This window comes from Podarcis erhardii (genome assembly GCF_964252035.2).
Source record: "Podarcis erhardii genome assembly, chromosome: 6".
In the NCBI taxonomy this organism is placed as follows: Eukaryota; Metazoa; Chordata; class Lepidosauria; order Squamata; family Lacertidae; genus Podarcis; species Podarcis erhardii.
This window is the reverse complement of record NC_138510.1, coordinates 20,014,462-20,028,620: the sequence shown is the minus strand read 5'-3', so window position 1 is coordinate 20,028,620 and position 14,159 is coordinate 20,014,462. Positions and strand designations below refer to the sequence as shown.

Here is a 14,159-nt window from a genome sequence, read left to right as displayed (position 1 = left end):
CCTGAAGCTAATGTCAGCAAACCCACTCTATCCTGCCTGCTGGCTGTATGATTACTTACTTTCTAGCAGCTTTCTCTGTTTTTAAACGTTTCCCTTGAGGGGAAAAGAAGATTTTAAACAAATGCTGTAATAAGTGCCTGCTTCAACAGTCAGGCTGAGCAAACCTCTCTTCCTTCATGTGTTGCCTGAAGATAGATTTAAAGCCCATATCAGTGCATACATTCCGCTACATGAACCATAATGTTTTCCTTTTGGCTCCCTAATACATAGCCTTAGTTCCGCAGCATCCCTTAGTATGTGCTAATTACGTTCCACACTATGAATTATATTCAAAGTAGGCTTTTCCCACCCACATCCTTTTGCAAAACCAGAACAAGGCTCATACATATTTCTAGTTTTCCTGTTGGATGCAGCATTTTTTTTGGGGGGGGGGGAGTAGGCTATATGAGACATCCTTCTACCTCCTGGTACCTGCAAGTGTTAAAATATTATTCAGGCTGGTTTCCTGTATTGGGACAATGGCCTGGGTGATGGACCATTAAGAGAACCAAGGAAAGGGGTCTTTGTGTGAGACGGAAAGTGGACTGAGGTGGAAAGGGGAAGGTCTAGGGGTTAGTTGGGGGGGCAGTGACAGGGACCAGAGGGCTGGGGGTGACAAGGTGGATGTGGCTGGTGAGCAAAGCAGGAGCACAGCCTATAGTATACACAAGAAGACGGGGATGACTGAGCTGATTTAACAGGCTTGCTGGAATGTCTGTAATGCACTTGATGAAATCTACAGTTCTGGTGAAAGCTCACACAGCCAGGCAAAGAATGCACTGTTAACTACCTCAGAGACTGGGCTTCTGCCTTCAGCCTTGAGAGCTTGACTCTCAAGTTTCAGTTTCTAAGAAAAAGGATGCATTTATTTCTTTGGGGAAGTGAAACTCTGGATAAATCTTTTCCCCCTGTCAGCCTGTGCAGTTAACATACTAAGTGCTGTGTGAGCACAGTTCTATGAAAAGAACAGAAGCCTTCTGTCACCAGCGTGCAATCCACGCCTTTCCATTTTCTAATTCAGCTAGTTAAGAGATGTCACTTGGCTCATCAGAAGAAACATTTGGCTCCAAAGTTACATTGTGTTCTAACACCCCCCCCAAAAAAAACTTCCTACCTTGGCAAGCCTACCACTCCTCTATTTTTCTTCTAACTAAATGCTGTTTTCAAAGATTTTAAATGTAAATATCTGCCTTCCAGAGCAGAAACTAGTATTTCACATCTATGGTGCCAGCATAACCATATATTTTCCAACCTGTTCTCTCATTCAGGGGTGGAGGATCTCAGGCCTGGGGATTGAATGCTACCTTCCATGCCTGTGTAAACTCTCTCCAGGCTTTGCCCTTCATTGACCTCACTTTGCACACCAAGAGTTTTTGCAAAGCTGGAATGCATCCAGAGTGCATGGAAACACTGGTTACCTTCCCACTACTTGTGCTGGTATGCTTTTGAACTCTTAGGTTGGCAGGATCTGGGACACACCAACGGGAGCTCACCCTGTCGCACGAATTCAAACTGCCAACCTTACAATTGGCAAGCCCAAGAGGCTCAGTGGTTTAGACCACAGCGCCACCTGTAACCCTGGGGGGGGGGGTCTTTGCACGCACGGTACATGGAGATGCATTGCACACACAGGGCGCTTCCTGCTGTTGAGCATCTCACCTGACACAGTTGCAGGCAGATTTACACAACACTGGCCACTTAATGCCATCTAACCTCCCTGCAAATAAATGCTCATTATGTCAAAGCAAGTGCTACCCCACACCTTCCAGTGCATTTCCCCATCACTTTCCTTTTCACCAAAAGATCCTCTCTGCTGGAGAAGCAGGTTTGTTGCTCAAGAGGACCAAATGAACTATAATTGTGCAGCATACAATGTTGGTATGTGCTTGAACAGGGGTAGGCAACCTAAGGCCTGGGGGCCAGATGTGGCCCAATTGCCTCCTCAATCCGGCCCGCAGACGGTCTGGGAATCAGCGTGTTTTTACATGAGTAGAATGTGTCCTTTTATTTAAAATGCATCTTTGGGTTATTTGTGGGGCATAGGAATTCATTCATCCCCCCCCCCAATATAGTCCGGCCCACCACATGGTCTGAGGGACAGTGGACCAGCCCATGGCTGGAAAAGGTTGCTGACCCCTGTGCTTGAATCTCACCTGAAAATACTGACAGTCTAGAAGCAAGCACAGATTCCAGGGAACCTTGCAGTGCGAAGTCCATCCTTTTATCACCCTCCTATTTGAATGATCTTAAGCAGTTTGGTCCTAAATTATAATCATGATAATGAAATTATACACCCCGTTTTGAAGTTCTCCCACACCTACCATATCTTATTTCAGTGGTGTTTTGGAACTTCTTCGCCATGCTCCTTATATGAAAGCTGTCTTCAATAGCCTTGATGCATTTATTCCCCTTAGCCTCTTCAACACAGAACAGCCTACGCATAGCTTCTGTTCATATATGAACTGATATGCGACTGTCTTGTGTTCCTTCCCTCACACCTCAAGCAGCAACGTATGGAATCAAAGCATAAATCACCAGAAGGTGACCTGCTGCCAACAGTGACAAATATCCAGTTACTGAAGGAAAAAGAAAATCCCCCATATTGCATGGTGATTAATTCCACCTCCCACTCCAAGCTCTCAGCGTCTGTCTTTGGTACCAATCTCCTGTATGTCACCAATGTATGAAAAATTCTAGTCCAGTGAAAAATGTGTCCCCAGGCATACAGTGTTATTGCACAATTTTAAAGTTGCTGCTGGTCATACAAGGACCTTGTAAAGCAGAGCAAGTTGACCACAAAAATCTTAATAGTAACAGCCCATTTGCTCCTAAATTGCTAATCCCAAGCAAGTGGGGATCTTATGCCAGGTACATCGTATGGCTGGGTTCTAGCTAAAGGGGAACCCTTTTATTAGAGTAAAAAAAAATGTATTTTTTAAAATTAGTTTTCCAATAAACCCCCACTAATAGCCAAATTATAACAATAACAGTTAATTCCAAAATTATACAATTATCAAAATGCCAATTAACTTCCATTTAATACATTTTAGTTAAAGTGGTTTCCCACATGATGGTTTGGGTGCATTTTTGATCTTATATCACTGTGTTCCATAATCTTAATTGATGTCACTTACATTTCAGTTATAGTAATAATTCCTCAGTCAACAGCTACATAATTAATGATTTCCATTTGTGATGCTACAATAGATAAATTTATAAAGCTTCAAATGAGGAACTCAAACTATTATCTTTATTCTGTGAAAACTTTTATATGCATGAAGATTCCTTCTTTATTAGAGTAATTATATTCTAGTGTAAAATATTTGCCTGTTTTGCTTCCACCGCTCAGAATGTGATGGAGATTTATTTGTGGCATCACCAGAGAAGCAGAGATTACATTTTTAGTAGCTTGGAAGTTTAAATATCTAGTGCAATACCTAACAGTTGCTAGGCCTTCAGGTCAGGTTTGATGGATGATATCCAATGGATAGCATCACTACCCTTCAATGTACAAAAGTTCTTTAAATGGGCAGGGCTGCAGAAAATCAACAGGTAAGGCTTTCTCCATCACTGCATCCCTGAGGAAAAACCCCCACATGTATAATTCTTGACTGTGATGAACTGGGATGGAATTATTTTTATAAAAGCTTCCAATCTTACCATTGGAATGCAATAAACCTGCCCCCATTCTTGCCCAACATGTTGCTCCTTTGAGACGCCTGTGAAGTTATTTGGTTGCCTCAGTACATAACTTATAAGGCAGCCACCAGTGTTCATAAGACAAGGTAGTTGCATTGTGTCTTTGGACAAGTTCTTGTCTGAATACACTTCCTCTTGCAACTGAAGAGGCCATTCCTGAATGGGAAAGACATGCTGCGCTTGTCACATCTGTGAACCACAAGGGGAGAGGTCATGGCTGATGTTTAGCTTCTTATGATCATTCTGGAGTTGTAGGAGTGATTCCCATAAAAGTTGTGCATGGCATCTCTGCAAAATGACCAGATGTTCCTATTGTTTGCCAGAGCCTTCCATCCACTGAGAAATGTTTGCCTTGCGTTTGCAAATATTCTGACATCAGAGCTTTGGGTGACCTCTGGGTCTTTTACTATCAGCTATCTCACCTTTGGTACATGTCCATTTTGAATCTACAAAGGCTCAAGTAAGCAGAGCTATCCCTGCTTGAGAGATAGCGAGATGCAAACTGCTTCTATTTAAATTATAGCATCTATCTTTATATTTGCACCTGTGCCTATAAACTGGGGAGTTTTTTTAGCGATTGCGCTTTCCTATATTTTTAGCTGTTCCTTGTTGTAAAATGCAAGCCGCCTCGAGTCCCTGTCAGGGGAAAGAGGTGGGGTATAAATAAATAAATGTGCAACAATAACGCAAATGTGTGTCTTCATTTCTTTTATTTTTCTGCATGCAAAAGTCACCTTGCGCACTTTGTGGTCTGTGTCTACCACCCAGTAACCAAACCCCCCGGGCAGCTCTGCCTCCCAAGTACCGTACGGCATTGAGCTTGGTCTAGATTCCCAACCTTGTAAGGGAGACCACGCCTCCTGTGACGAAACGAAAGTCGCCGCCACGGCCGCGCAGGCGCATTCAGACCCGGTGGGCGTGGCCTGAGCGGCACTGGCCCTTTTAGGCCGCCGTCGTCGTCCCCGCCGCCTCCTCCCTCCCCTCCGCTCCCGGCTTGTTAGGTAAAGCGTCGCTGTCGCGCTGCCGGCAGAGCCTCTCGGAAGTGGCCTGTGGGAGAAGATGGCGCTGGCTGAGGCGAGCTCCCGGTACGCGGAGGGGGCAACGGCCGCCGCTGAGCGGCTGGACCCGCTGTCCCGCTTCACCTGCCCGGTGTGCCTGGAGGTGTTCGAGAGCCCCGTGAGGGCGCCCTGCGGCCATGTGTGAGTGCGGAACAGGCCGCGGGGGCCGGAGCGGAGATAGGAGGCCGCAGGGGTGGGTGAGGTAACCATGGCAACGAGGGACTGGGGGGGGCGCTCTTGGGCGGAGGCCGGTTAGAACTGGACGGGCCGCTTTTTTCTCGCCAGGAGCGCAGCGCGGAGGAGGAGGCCGCCGCGGCTGCGTTCGCCTCTTCCCTCCTCCAGCTGCACCGCCGCCGCCTTGCCTTACCAAAGCTCTGGGCTGCGGCGGAGGCCGGGTTTAAATCGCCAATGCGGTGGGAAACGGGTGTGGGTTATTTTTTTTGGGGGGGGGGGAATGGTGTTTAAACCCGAGTTTCCCCTTTTGGCCGTTCATAACAACACCCGAGTTAACGTGTCGGGTCTCCGCCGGCCTGCCGCTTTTGCAGCTGAGCGGAGATGCTTGCAAAGGAACAGGGCGTGTAGGTTCTTTCCAGAGTTAGCTTTCGGTTCCACGGGGTTTCTTTGCAGTGTTTACACTTTCTGTTTCGCTTTTGCTCCTCCTCCTGCTGCTGCTGCTGCACGAGCGGCTCGCCCTTCCTTTCACCAATCCCGCACCTAAGGGCAGTGCCAAGCGCACCTCGAAATCTTGCGCCATAGGTTAAAAATTGCTCGTTTCTGGTAGAGCACAGGGTTGAAATGGCGGAAACAAAAGAACTAAGTGGCAATTATAAGTGACAGGTAATTAATTATAAGTGGAAGAACAGGTGCTTAATTATAAGTGAAGGAAAAAATTGTAGCCTTTCTGAGGTTTTTAGGAACCAGCATGAGAAATTGGTCGACCTTAAGCATGCCTTAAGAAAATGGGGGTGCTAGCACTTAAAACCTTCAGAGAGCTTTTTCAGATAGCATATATAATTTTTCCAGCCCTGAAAATGGCCACATGCTCCCAGCAGTGTTACCTTTTGCCATTTATTAACAGGTACATATTGCTGTTAACTTACTGGTGTTGTGTGAACTTCATTGGTCACATAAATGCATTTCTGTAGCCCAGAAGCCATAACGCTTAGACTCTGTTGCAGAAATGCTCTTGTTGGGTAGCCCTATATACATGAAACAAATATTGTCATCCTGCAGTAGTAGCATGCATTATATCTGTTCTTCCTTGGTCAGTTCTAAAGAAATAAACAAAAGAAATCAAAACTGCATCTGTTGAGCAATTATGCTGCCTGTTTTTACTGGAAGTGTGAATGGTTGTGACAGGTGCAATCCAGAGTCCCTGACTACTTTTATGTGTTTTTTATTTTGCCATAATTTGATGCTATGTATATAGCATGCTAAGTATACAGCGCCTAGGAATATGATTACTATTGCTAACTCTGCTGCTTAGTGAAGTTTATAGCAGCAATATTCACTTTTTATATAAGGTGTGGCTAACTATTCACCAGTGGTATACTTTTGTGACTTCATCTTGCATGTTATCAAAAGTAAACGTCATCAGTGATTCATGCCGCTATCATTAATGTTGGTTTTACAAGGTCTTTGAGGAGCAGGTTTTATGCTCCTTATGTAGTCAATTTTAAACAAGAAGAGACATTATTAAAAGGAACAAGAAGCTGTTAACCGGTTAACTAGGTAACTTTAAGGTAAGTTATAGAAATAGTTGAGTGTAGGTTGCCTTTTAAAGATTACATTGTAATATATTAATAGGTTTCTAGGTCCTGTGCTGCTTGTGATTTCTTCTGGTGTTATAAGAAAGGGGTGCATTGGCACATTGACTGATTGTGTACAATGCAAATGTTAATATACTGTCTTTTTCTCATATTAGCTTTTGCACACCATGCATTCAGGAGTGTCTTAAGCCAAAAAAGCCAGTTTGTGGAGTTTGCCGCAGTACCCTGTCTCACGGCAGCAGAGCTTTCGACTTGGAAAAGCAAATTGAAATGACAGAGACTACTTGCAATGGCTGCAATAAAAAAGTAGGAAAAGCTGGCCTGTGTTTACCTATATATAACATGAATCTAGATAAAAGCAAATTTTCACATTAGATTTCTCACTTGATAACTGTCAGATTTCTGTAAAACAAAATTCTGGTAAGCCCTGCTGAATTTCATGGTGGTGGGGAAGAGGCTATTCAGGTGTTTCAAAGAACTGGCCAAGGTAACATGTGTTTTTTTACTTTTTTCCTTGCCTCGACTAGAGCATGGGAAATGGGTCTTTCAGTTTCCTGCAATGAGATCTGTCAGTAGTGGAAGCAATCCAGCATGTTCAGATCTTGTCACAGGAGGGGATAATGGGACATATTTTACTAACATGTCCTGTCAGTGCAAGGATTTCCACTTGCACAACAGGACTACCCCTTCTTCCATTCCGTACCCTCTCCAAATCTGCTCCAGTGGGTTAGGGGAAGCCCTGGAGCAGCTTTTTTTGGGGGGGTGGGGTGGAGGGGCTAGAATGCTCCTTTGCATCAATCCTTGTGCTAACAGAATGATTGCCTTAGCACTACTTTGGATTCCACCCCATGACTGCACGCATCATTACAGTGCAGCTGGTGAAGAGAATACATGGCAAGCCCTCATGCAGCTTTTTAGTATTTCTTTGTAATATATGAAATAGCTCTCATGAAAGCAAAGAATTGTTTTGTGAAATTGATGCCATAATTGCTTCAATGGACCCCATGCACTTTGTTGTTTATGATTTGTAGTGAAGGTTGCATAACCCCTTAAGGGGCTTAACAAAGTGGATTTTGGATGTACGGCTGATATCTTGAATAAAGTCTGATAGTTTGGGGACTGTTTTGAGCCAAAATTGAGTCAGGGATGGAATTGCATTTTATATCTGTCTTCCCAAAGCCCTACAGATGTTTTCAACTTCAGCTCCCATCAGACCCAAGCAACATGGCCAGTGGTCAAGGTTGATGGATGTTGTTGCCCAAAACATATGGAGGGCACCACATTGTGGAGCGCTCCTTTATATTGTCAGTCTGCACAGTGAGAATGTAGGGGGGGGGATTAATGAAGAGCTGTTGTATCTAAAAGTATCTAAAAATACTTTGCTCTTTTGTAAGAATGGTTTTTGTCTATATCATTTGCAGTTGAAAGTAAAACTGAAGTCCTCTATTTTTAAAATATCTGACTTTCCATGTCTCGCACTGAATACCTCTCAAGTGTATCATACTATGTACTGAGCTTAAATCAGCATCCTCTTATCTATAAATGCACATACATAATATATTAAATGTGCTCGGCTTGATCTGTTTGCCAGCTGAGTCTGTTAAAAATTCCTTGCCATTCTAGAAATTGTCAGATCATAGACTACTTTAGATCTGGTAAACCAAAATTAAAATTCTTGTTCAATTGTAGTTTGGACAAGCAAGCTGAACTCATAAAATGGAAATCATAGAGTAATCCTGTAATTTGTGTTTTCAGTACAAATAAAATATCATACAGTATTGTGACTATATAGAAAAAAAAGCTTTTGTTGGTAAATGTTGGCAACTGTACCTTGTCAGTGTCTGGAGAAGTCCAGATGATTACACAAACTTGTTTAGAGACTAACATTATATATGGGAAATGTCACAGCACAATAGGAAATATTAAATTCCATCCACCTCTGCTTTCTGAAACCAGAGTTTGTTTTATAATTTTGAAAGGGAGAGAAGTCCCCAAGTACAATTTTAATACTGTCCATATATTCTGGTGCTGTTCATGTGACCTTGTCACAATGCAATTCTTAAAGCAAGCTACAGTAGTTGATTTCTTTCTAGCTGATTGTATTATACAGAGTTAACTAACTTGGGGCATAAGAGAAACAGTAGACTGTTTAATCTCCTGGGAATGAAAGATAAGAACAGTGTCTGGATAAACAAGGTGTCAGCTAACAGAACAGTAAGGGATAGGCTAGGTGCTGCAGTCTTGCTGCAAAGTGGTAAATCAACTTAGTACAATGTGTCCCTTGTGTAACTCTGTTCTTTGACCCAGAGCCTGTCACAACAACCCTTTTGTGCAGTCCTTGGAACATACTTTTATGTCACATCTGAAACACCTACACTGTTTTAAAGAAAATGTTTTATTTTCTCATTCTGTACAGATGTACCTCTCAAAGCTGCGTAATCATGCAGCTTCTTGTTTGAAGTACCAGAATTACATAATGGAAGGTGTTAAAGCCGTGACAAAAGATCCACCACAGGATACCAGGTAACCTCTCAACTGCTGTGATTTGCTTACTTGTAATGGAAGCTCATATATAAGATAGGTGTAAAAACTGAGGTTTGCTGCATTTGGACAAAATGGCCTTGGAGATCTTCTCCACTTAAGGAATGGGACCCTTGAATTTTGCCACCTGAGCCCTTCCTGAAGGTTGTTCTTCGTTTAAAATGGTATCCCTGTGAGGAGATTAAATTATTTGGAGGGTACATTTACATAGTGGAAGAGATTCACATATACATATGTGTAGTTGATAACAAGAATTACTTCCTATTACAGTGGTACCTCGATTTTATGAACCCAAGTCCGTTCTTAAAATGAAACTGTTCTTAAACCGAGGCGTGCTTTCCTTAATGAGGCCCTTCCACCATTCGGATTCCATTCTTAGACCGAGGTATAGTTCGCAAACCGGGACACTACTTCTGGTTTTGCGGAGTTCATAAACCAAATCGTTAGTAAACAGGACTGTTTGTTAACTGATGTAGCATTGTACAGTATCTAGTTTACGTTCATCTTCGGAGCCACATGTTGAAAGGTTATCTGCAGCATGAAAAGTGTTGCTGCTTTGTGCCAAATGAGAAAGGGTTTTCCTTTCATATTTTAAAAGCCTCAAACATTGAGGGCACTAGAGGCTTAATTATGAGCTATTTTGTGTGCTTTTCCCTTCAGAGGTTGTAGTACTGCCTAATAGCTTGCACTGCCTATCATAGTTGCTTTGTTGAATGATTCTGCTGTGCTACTCAAAGAGCCTTCTCCTACATGAAGTTAAGCTGCTCTACATAATTGGAAGTTTTTCATAGAAGTGAAGGCCTTACCCTCTGTTTCTACAGGAGTGTTCCAAATAGGTTCACATTTCCCTGCCCTTACTGCAATGAGAGAAATCTGGACCAGGAAGGGCTGGTAGAACACTGCCGAAAGTATCACAGCATGGATGCAAAGCGAGTGGTAATTGCTTTACTTTTCAAAGTGTAGTTCAGGGTGGGTTGATAGGTCATTTAATATGAAGCTTTTTTTCCCTTGAAGGAACAAATAGCATTACTTTGATTATAGCTAGTATCCCAGTGCTGCATGACTTGCTAAAAATTTCTTCACAAACTTTTTCCCTGCCATTGCTGTATTTTAGCAACTACTAATGTAGCTGGGTGTTTGTAGTGGTGTTTTTGAATACTTAAGATTGTTGCAGTTAGTAGGAGTTGCCCCACCCAAAGTTTACACTAGGAAGCATCAAGATATTTGGCTTGTGGCCAAAGAATCCCCAGTAGAATTCTGTTTGCCCTCCAAGGCTTTCTTTCCCTCCCACTCTTCCCACAACATAAGAAAAGCCATTCCTAGGCTTTGCAGCAATACAGTGCTCTGCTTGGGGCAGTGACTAATAAGTTTGTATGGACATAATTGCCCTTCTGTTCTTTGGGTTTCTTACTAAGGGTTTTCCTGGGACTAGGCTTTGACAAAGAAAATAGTGGGCAGGATCTAGAATATATGCTGATCAGATGAGGGGGGGAAACCTCCCACCAAACTTGAAATGGAAGAAATTTGGGTTGGATAAACTGAAAATTTTTCCAGGTTTGCCCGATTTGTGCATCAATGCCATGGGGTGATCCAAACTACAGAAGTGCTAACTTCATGGAACATCTTCAACGACGACACCAATTTTCTTATGATACTTTTGTGGTAAGTAGTAACTAGGAAACAGCCTCTTCAGAATTTATCAATTGCTAGTCTTTTATTTTAAACTTTGTCTTTTTGGACAGCCTTATTCTAATGTAAAAAGCTAGGAAATAGTGTTTCATTTAATTGCCGTCCTTGGAGTGGGGATGACCCTTCACAGAACAGCCCATACACAGATGTGAGCGAAGCCACAACTAGGCCCTGAGCATACAGGGAAATCTTGGGCGCACCCCTTGGAAATTTGTGCCTATACCACTTAACATCCTGTAGTGGGAGAAATGAGAAGTGAAAGAAGGAAATTGGCTTTAACAGTTCTGGTACAAGACCAAAATCTGTTTAATCACATGCATTCTCCCTTGTCTCCTGTTTTTAGGATTATAATGCTGATGAAGATGACACGGTGGCCCAAGTTCTGTTACGTTCCTTGAGGGATCAGTGAATATTGCAAGGAGTAAAACTCTTCAATACTTGGCTTCCATTAGGGGAAATGTACCACAGACACTATTTGCCTCAAGATTCTTTGGCATCCTTAAAAGTGAAGAGTCTTTCTTAGTTTTGGTTCCTGCTGTCTCCATACTTGGCCTCTTCTAATGGTTGCTCCTTTACTGTTTGCCTGCTCAAGGGTATCTCTCTTCTTTCCAGTTAATCTTAAATATTATTATCTGCTTTTTCTTTCACTTTTGACTTCTAAGGCCTATACATCACCAGGAACTTGGCAATAATTTCACCCTGTGAGCATCCTCTTCAGATTATTGTGCTCTCCTAGACATTGGTCAAGCATCGGAAGACCAGGTTTTCTAAATAATATAGAAGCCCTGGTTTGTTAGGTTCAGCTGTTAGAAATGGGCTTCCATTTCTTGATTTTGTAGAGAAATGGTGGATTTTATTCCAAATCCACCATTACAAAAGTTGATGCCAGCCATTCAACCGCACAAGTCCCAGTTGTGAGTAATTCTCTCACTTCACAATATGCTCTATTGTGCGTTCAGCAACTGTACAGTACCTGCTTCTGTGAGTTTAGAGGGAATTGGTTGTTTCTTTAATTTGTTTGTTTTTTATTTCTCCATCTTTTGACATCTTTGCAAAGTTCAGATGTGAAGTATGATGGTGTTTGTGTGGTGCTTGGGAAGACAGAAGAATTCAAACACAATGTTTTATTTCTTGCCTCTTAAATTCAAACTTGTATATTTCTACCTCTGCGCCTAGAGTTCGGAACAATTTGAGAACAAGAGGGGTGAACTTTAGCAGCTGGTTTCTTGGATGTAATATGTTGGAAATACTGCCCTTTATGTAAAACTGCACTTCTATATCCAAAACAAATGCTATGAAGGGATGTGCGAGAATTTCCATGCTGACATGGCAGTGTTAATGTGCTTAACCTATTGTAAGCATACAGCCACATTTTGAATTCTTAGGCTGCTGTGGTTCAAAAACATTTCAGTACATAGTATACAAGATCTGATTCTCAAATTGGTTCTTGATACCTCAAAAACCCTAGCCCTATTCTTGCCTGCTGTTTACACACTAAACAGATGATTGACAAGTTGAGTGGTGTCTGCTGGCCTGGCGGTCCTGTGCTGAATGGGATAGGAGAACAGGGCTCTGTATACAGCTCTGCAGGCTTTATCTGCCAGGTCAGAAACCCTATTAGGAACTTATTCTACTGAATACCCAGATATCATATGATGCGGCCTGCAGGTGTAATTCCACTTCCCCATCACATTTAGTCAATATATAGTGAGAATAGGGCTACAGTGAAGTGATTTGCCAGAGGATATCAGCACTTCTGAATGTACTGCCATGTAGTTAAGTCTGAAATGTTAGTCCTGAATAACCTTTTCCTTTTGCTGGATGTGTAAATATCCTCTCGTGTGGCACATTCGGATGTCATGTTCTTTGTACAAAAAATAACAGTGCATTTAACTTTCAGAAGCAAGTTTGAGAACTGGGCCAGATTCCTTAGTTCAGCCATTCCTAGCCTTGGGTCCCCAGGTGGTATTGGACTGTAACTCCCATCAGCCCCAGCTGTAGTCCAATAACATCCGGAGACCCAAGGGTTGGGAAAGGCTGCCTTAGATTATACTTCTGTTATACAACCAGATCATTTGTTCTGTGTTTAACGACAACCTTTTGCACTAATTATTATAAGTGAAACCAATGTGAGGTTATGGCACCAGAGCTAATAGCGATTTATGTAAACCAGTACACATAATTTAGCCTGACAGGCATGCAGTGATAAAATCTGAGTCTGAAGTATGTTTACAGCCTGCTGAAAGATAGATTCTTAGAACCTGTGGCTTTGAGCTAATAATGACTAATAATGACATGGTACATCTGAAACTAGTTCCTATGCTGAAGTGGTCTAACTGCCAACTGCCCATGCTACTTTTTAGAAAGAGCTCTGTGTGGAGACCGCTTAGTCCTATGCTAAAATTCTATCTTGAAACCTTTGGTTGCTAGGATTTTGATTCCATATTAAGAGTTTTGCACTGAACCATTAATTATATTTTTTGTGTGAGTTTGGCCAAGATGCAAAGAGGGCATGTGGTGTTCTGGGGCTCATGAGGCTCACTCTTGTCACCCTAGGCCCTTGTGTGTCTTTGCATTTCAAAGCAGTATGTGAAGTCTGGGAAATCCACCAAAACAATGTTTGGTATGGTATAGAAAGCCCATAGCACAGGGATCGGGAACCTGTGACCCTTCAGGTGCACTGCAGTTTCCATCATCTCTCCTAATTGGCCATGCTGGCTGAGGCTGATGGGAGCTGGAGTCTTAACATTCCCCATGCCTGCTGTAGCCAGAAGGGAGAACTGGCTGTCCATATATGCACGGAAGTGCCTTCTGCATGCATGTGGGCCTCTTTGAATCTTGGCCACTGTCTTTCAGTATTCAGTCAGAACATTCTGCCATCCGCCTATGGAATTCATAGGAACCTGGGTATCCTCCATGAACACATCAAGTCTTTTTTGTTCTTGTAATTCTAAGTGCACTTCTAGTAATTTTAATAAAAATTTTAGAGTGTCTTGTTCTGGCTTTTAAATGAAAAAAAAAATGTAAATAAACATAATGGATAAACACTAATGTATGGAAATACTTTGTCCCTTGCTATGGGGAGCTCCAATGGCTGTCACTTGAAGAGCAGTAATGAGCAAAGCTCAGTCTCTGCTGAGTATTACTCTTCTAGGTTTTCACCAGCTTCCTCTGTTGTTGCAGAGTGAAAATCTCAAGCACAGAATTTTATTCTGGAACATAGTTTTATTGAACCAACTTCAGCCTGGCAACTCCTCCACACTGCTGTGGGGAGTGGGAGAGAAGCCTTGTGAAGCTCATATTGTGGACAAAAATAAATTATCAACACTTGGGCATGCTGACATGTACTGTTTCAGGATATGAA

At 42.5% G+C, this 14,159-nt stretch overlaps 1 protein-coding gene across 4 annotated transcripts; it reads left to right on the top strand.

Annotated features, from left to right (window-relative positions):
* Positions 1–4,691: 4,691 nt before the first annotated feature.
* RNF114 (ring finger protein 114) lies at positions 4,692–13,788 on the top strand. Of its 4 annotated transcripts, none has more exons than XM_081866518.1 (6): positions 4,692–4,823; positions 6,721–6,871; positions 8,982–9,088; positions 9,928–10,042; positions 10,661–10,768; positions 11,139–13,788. In XM_081866518.1, the coding sequence occupies exons 1-6, from the start codon at positions 4,798–4,800 to the stop codon at positions 11,202–11,204; spliced, it is 573 nt and encodes a 190-aa protein (XP_081722644.1). In that variant the 5' UTR covers positions 4,692–4,797; the 3' UTR covers positions 11,205–13,788. The 4 variants fall into 4 exon arrangements, with proteins under 4 accessions (XP_081722644.1, XP_081722641.1, XP_081722643.1 ...); XM_081866515.1 differs by having other exon boundaries at positions 4,696–4,937; XM_081866517.1 differs by lacking the exon at positions 4,692–4,823 and adding an exon at positions 4,871–4,989.
* Positions 13,789–14,159: the final 371 nt, after the last annotated feature.

Coding starts and splice junctions, on each gene's coding strand:
- RNF114 (XM_081866515.1), top strand. CDS start 4,798: ATGGCGCTGGCTGAGGCGAGCTCCCGGTACGCGGAGGGGGCAACGGCC. Junction 6,872..8,981: donor GCAATGGCTGCAATAAAAAA/GTAGGAAAAGCT, acceptor CATTCTGTACAG/ATGTACCTCTCAAAGCTGCG. Junction 10,769..11,138: donor TTTCTTATGATACTTTTGTG/GTAAGTAGTAAC, acceptor TCCTGTTTTTAG/GATTATAATGCTGATGAAGA.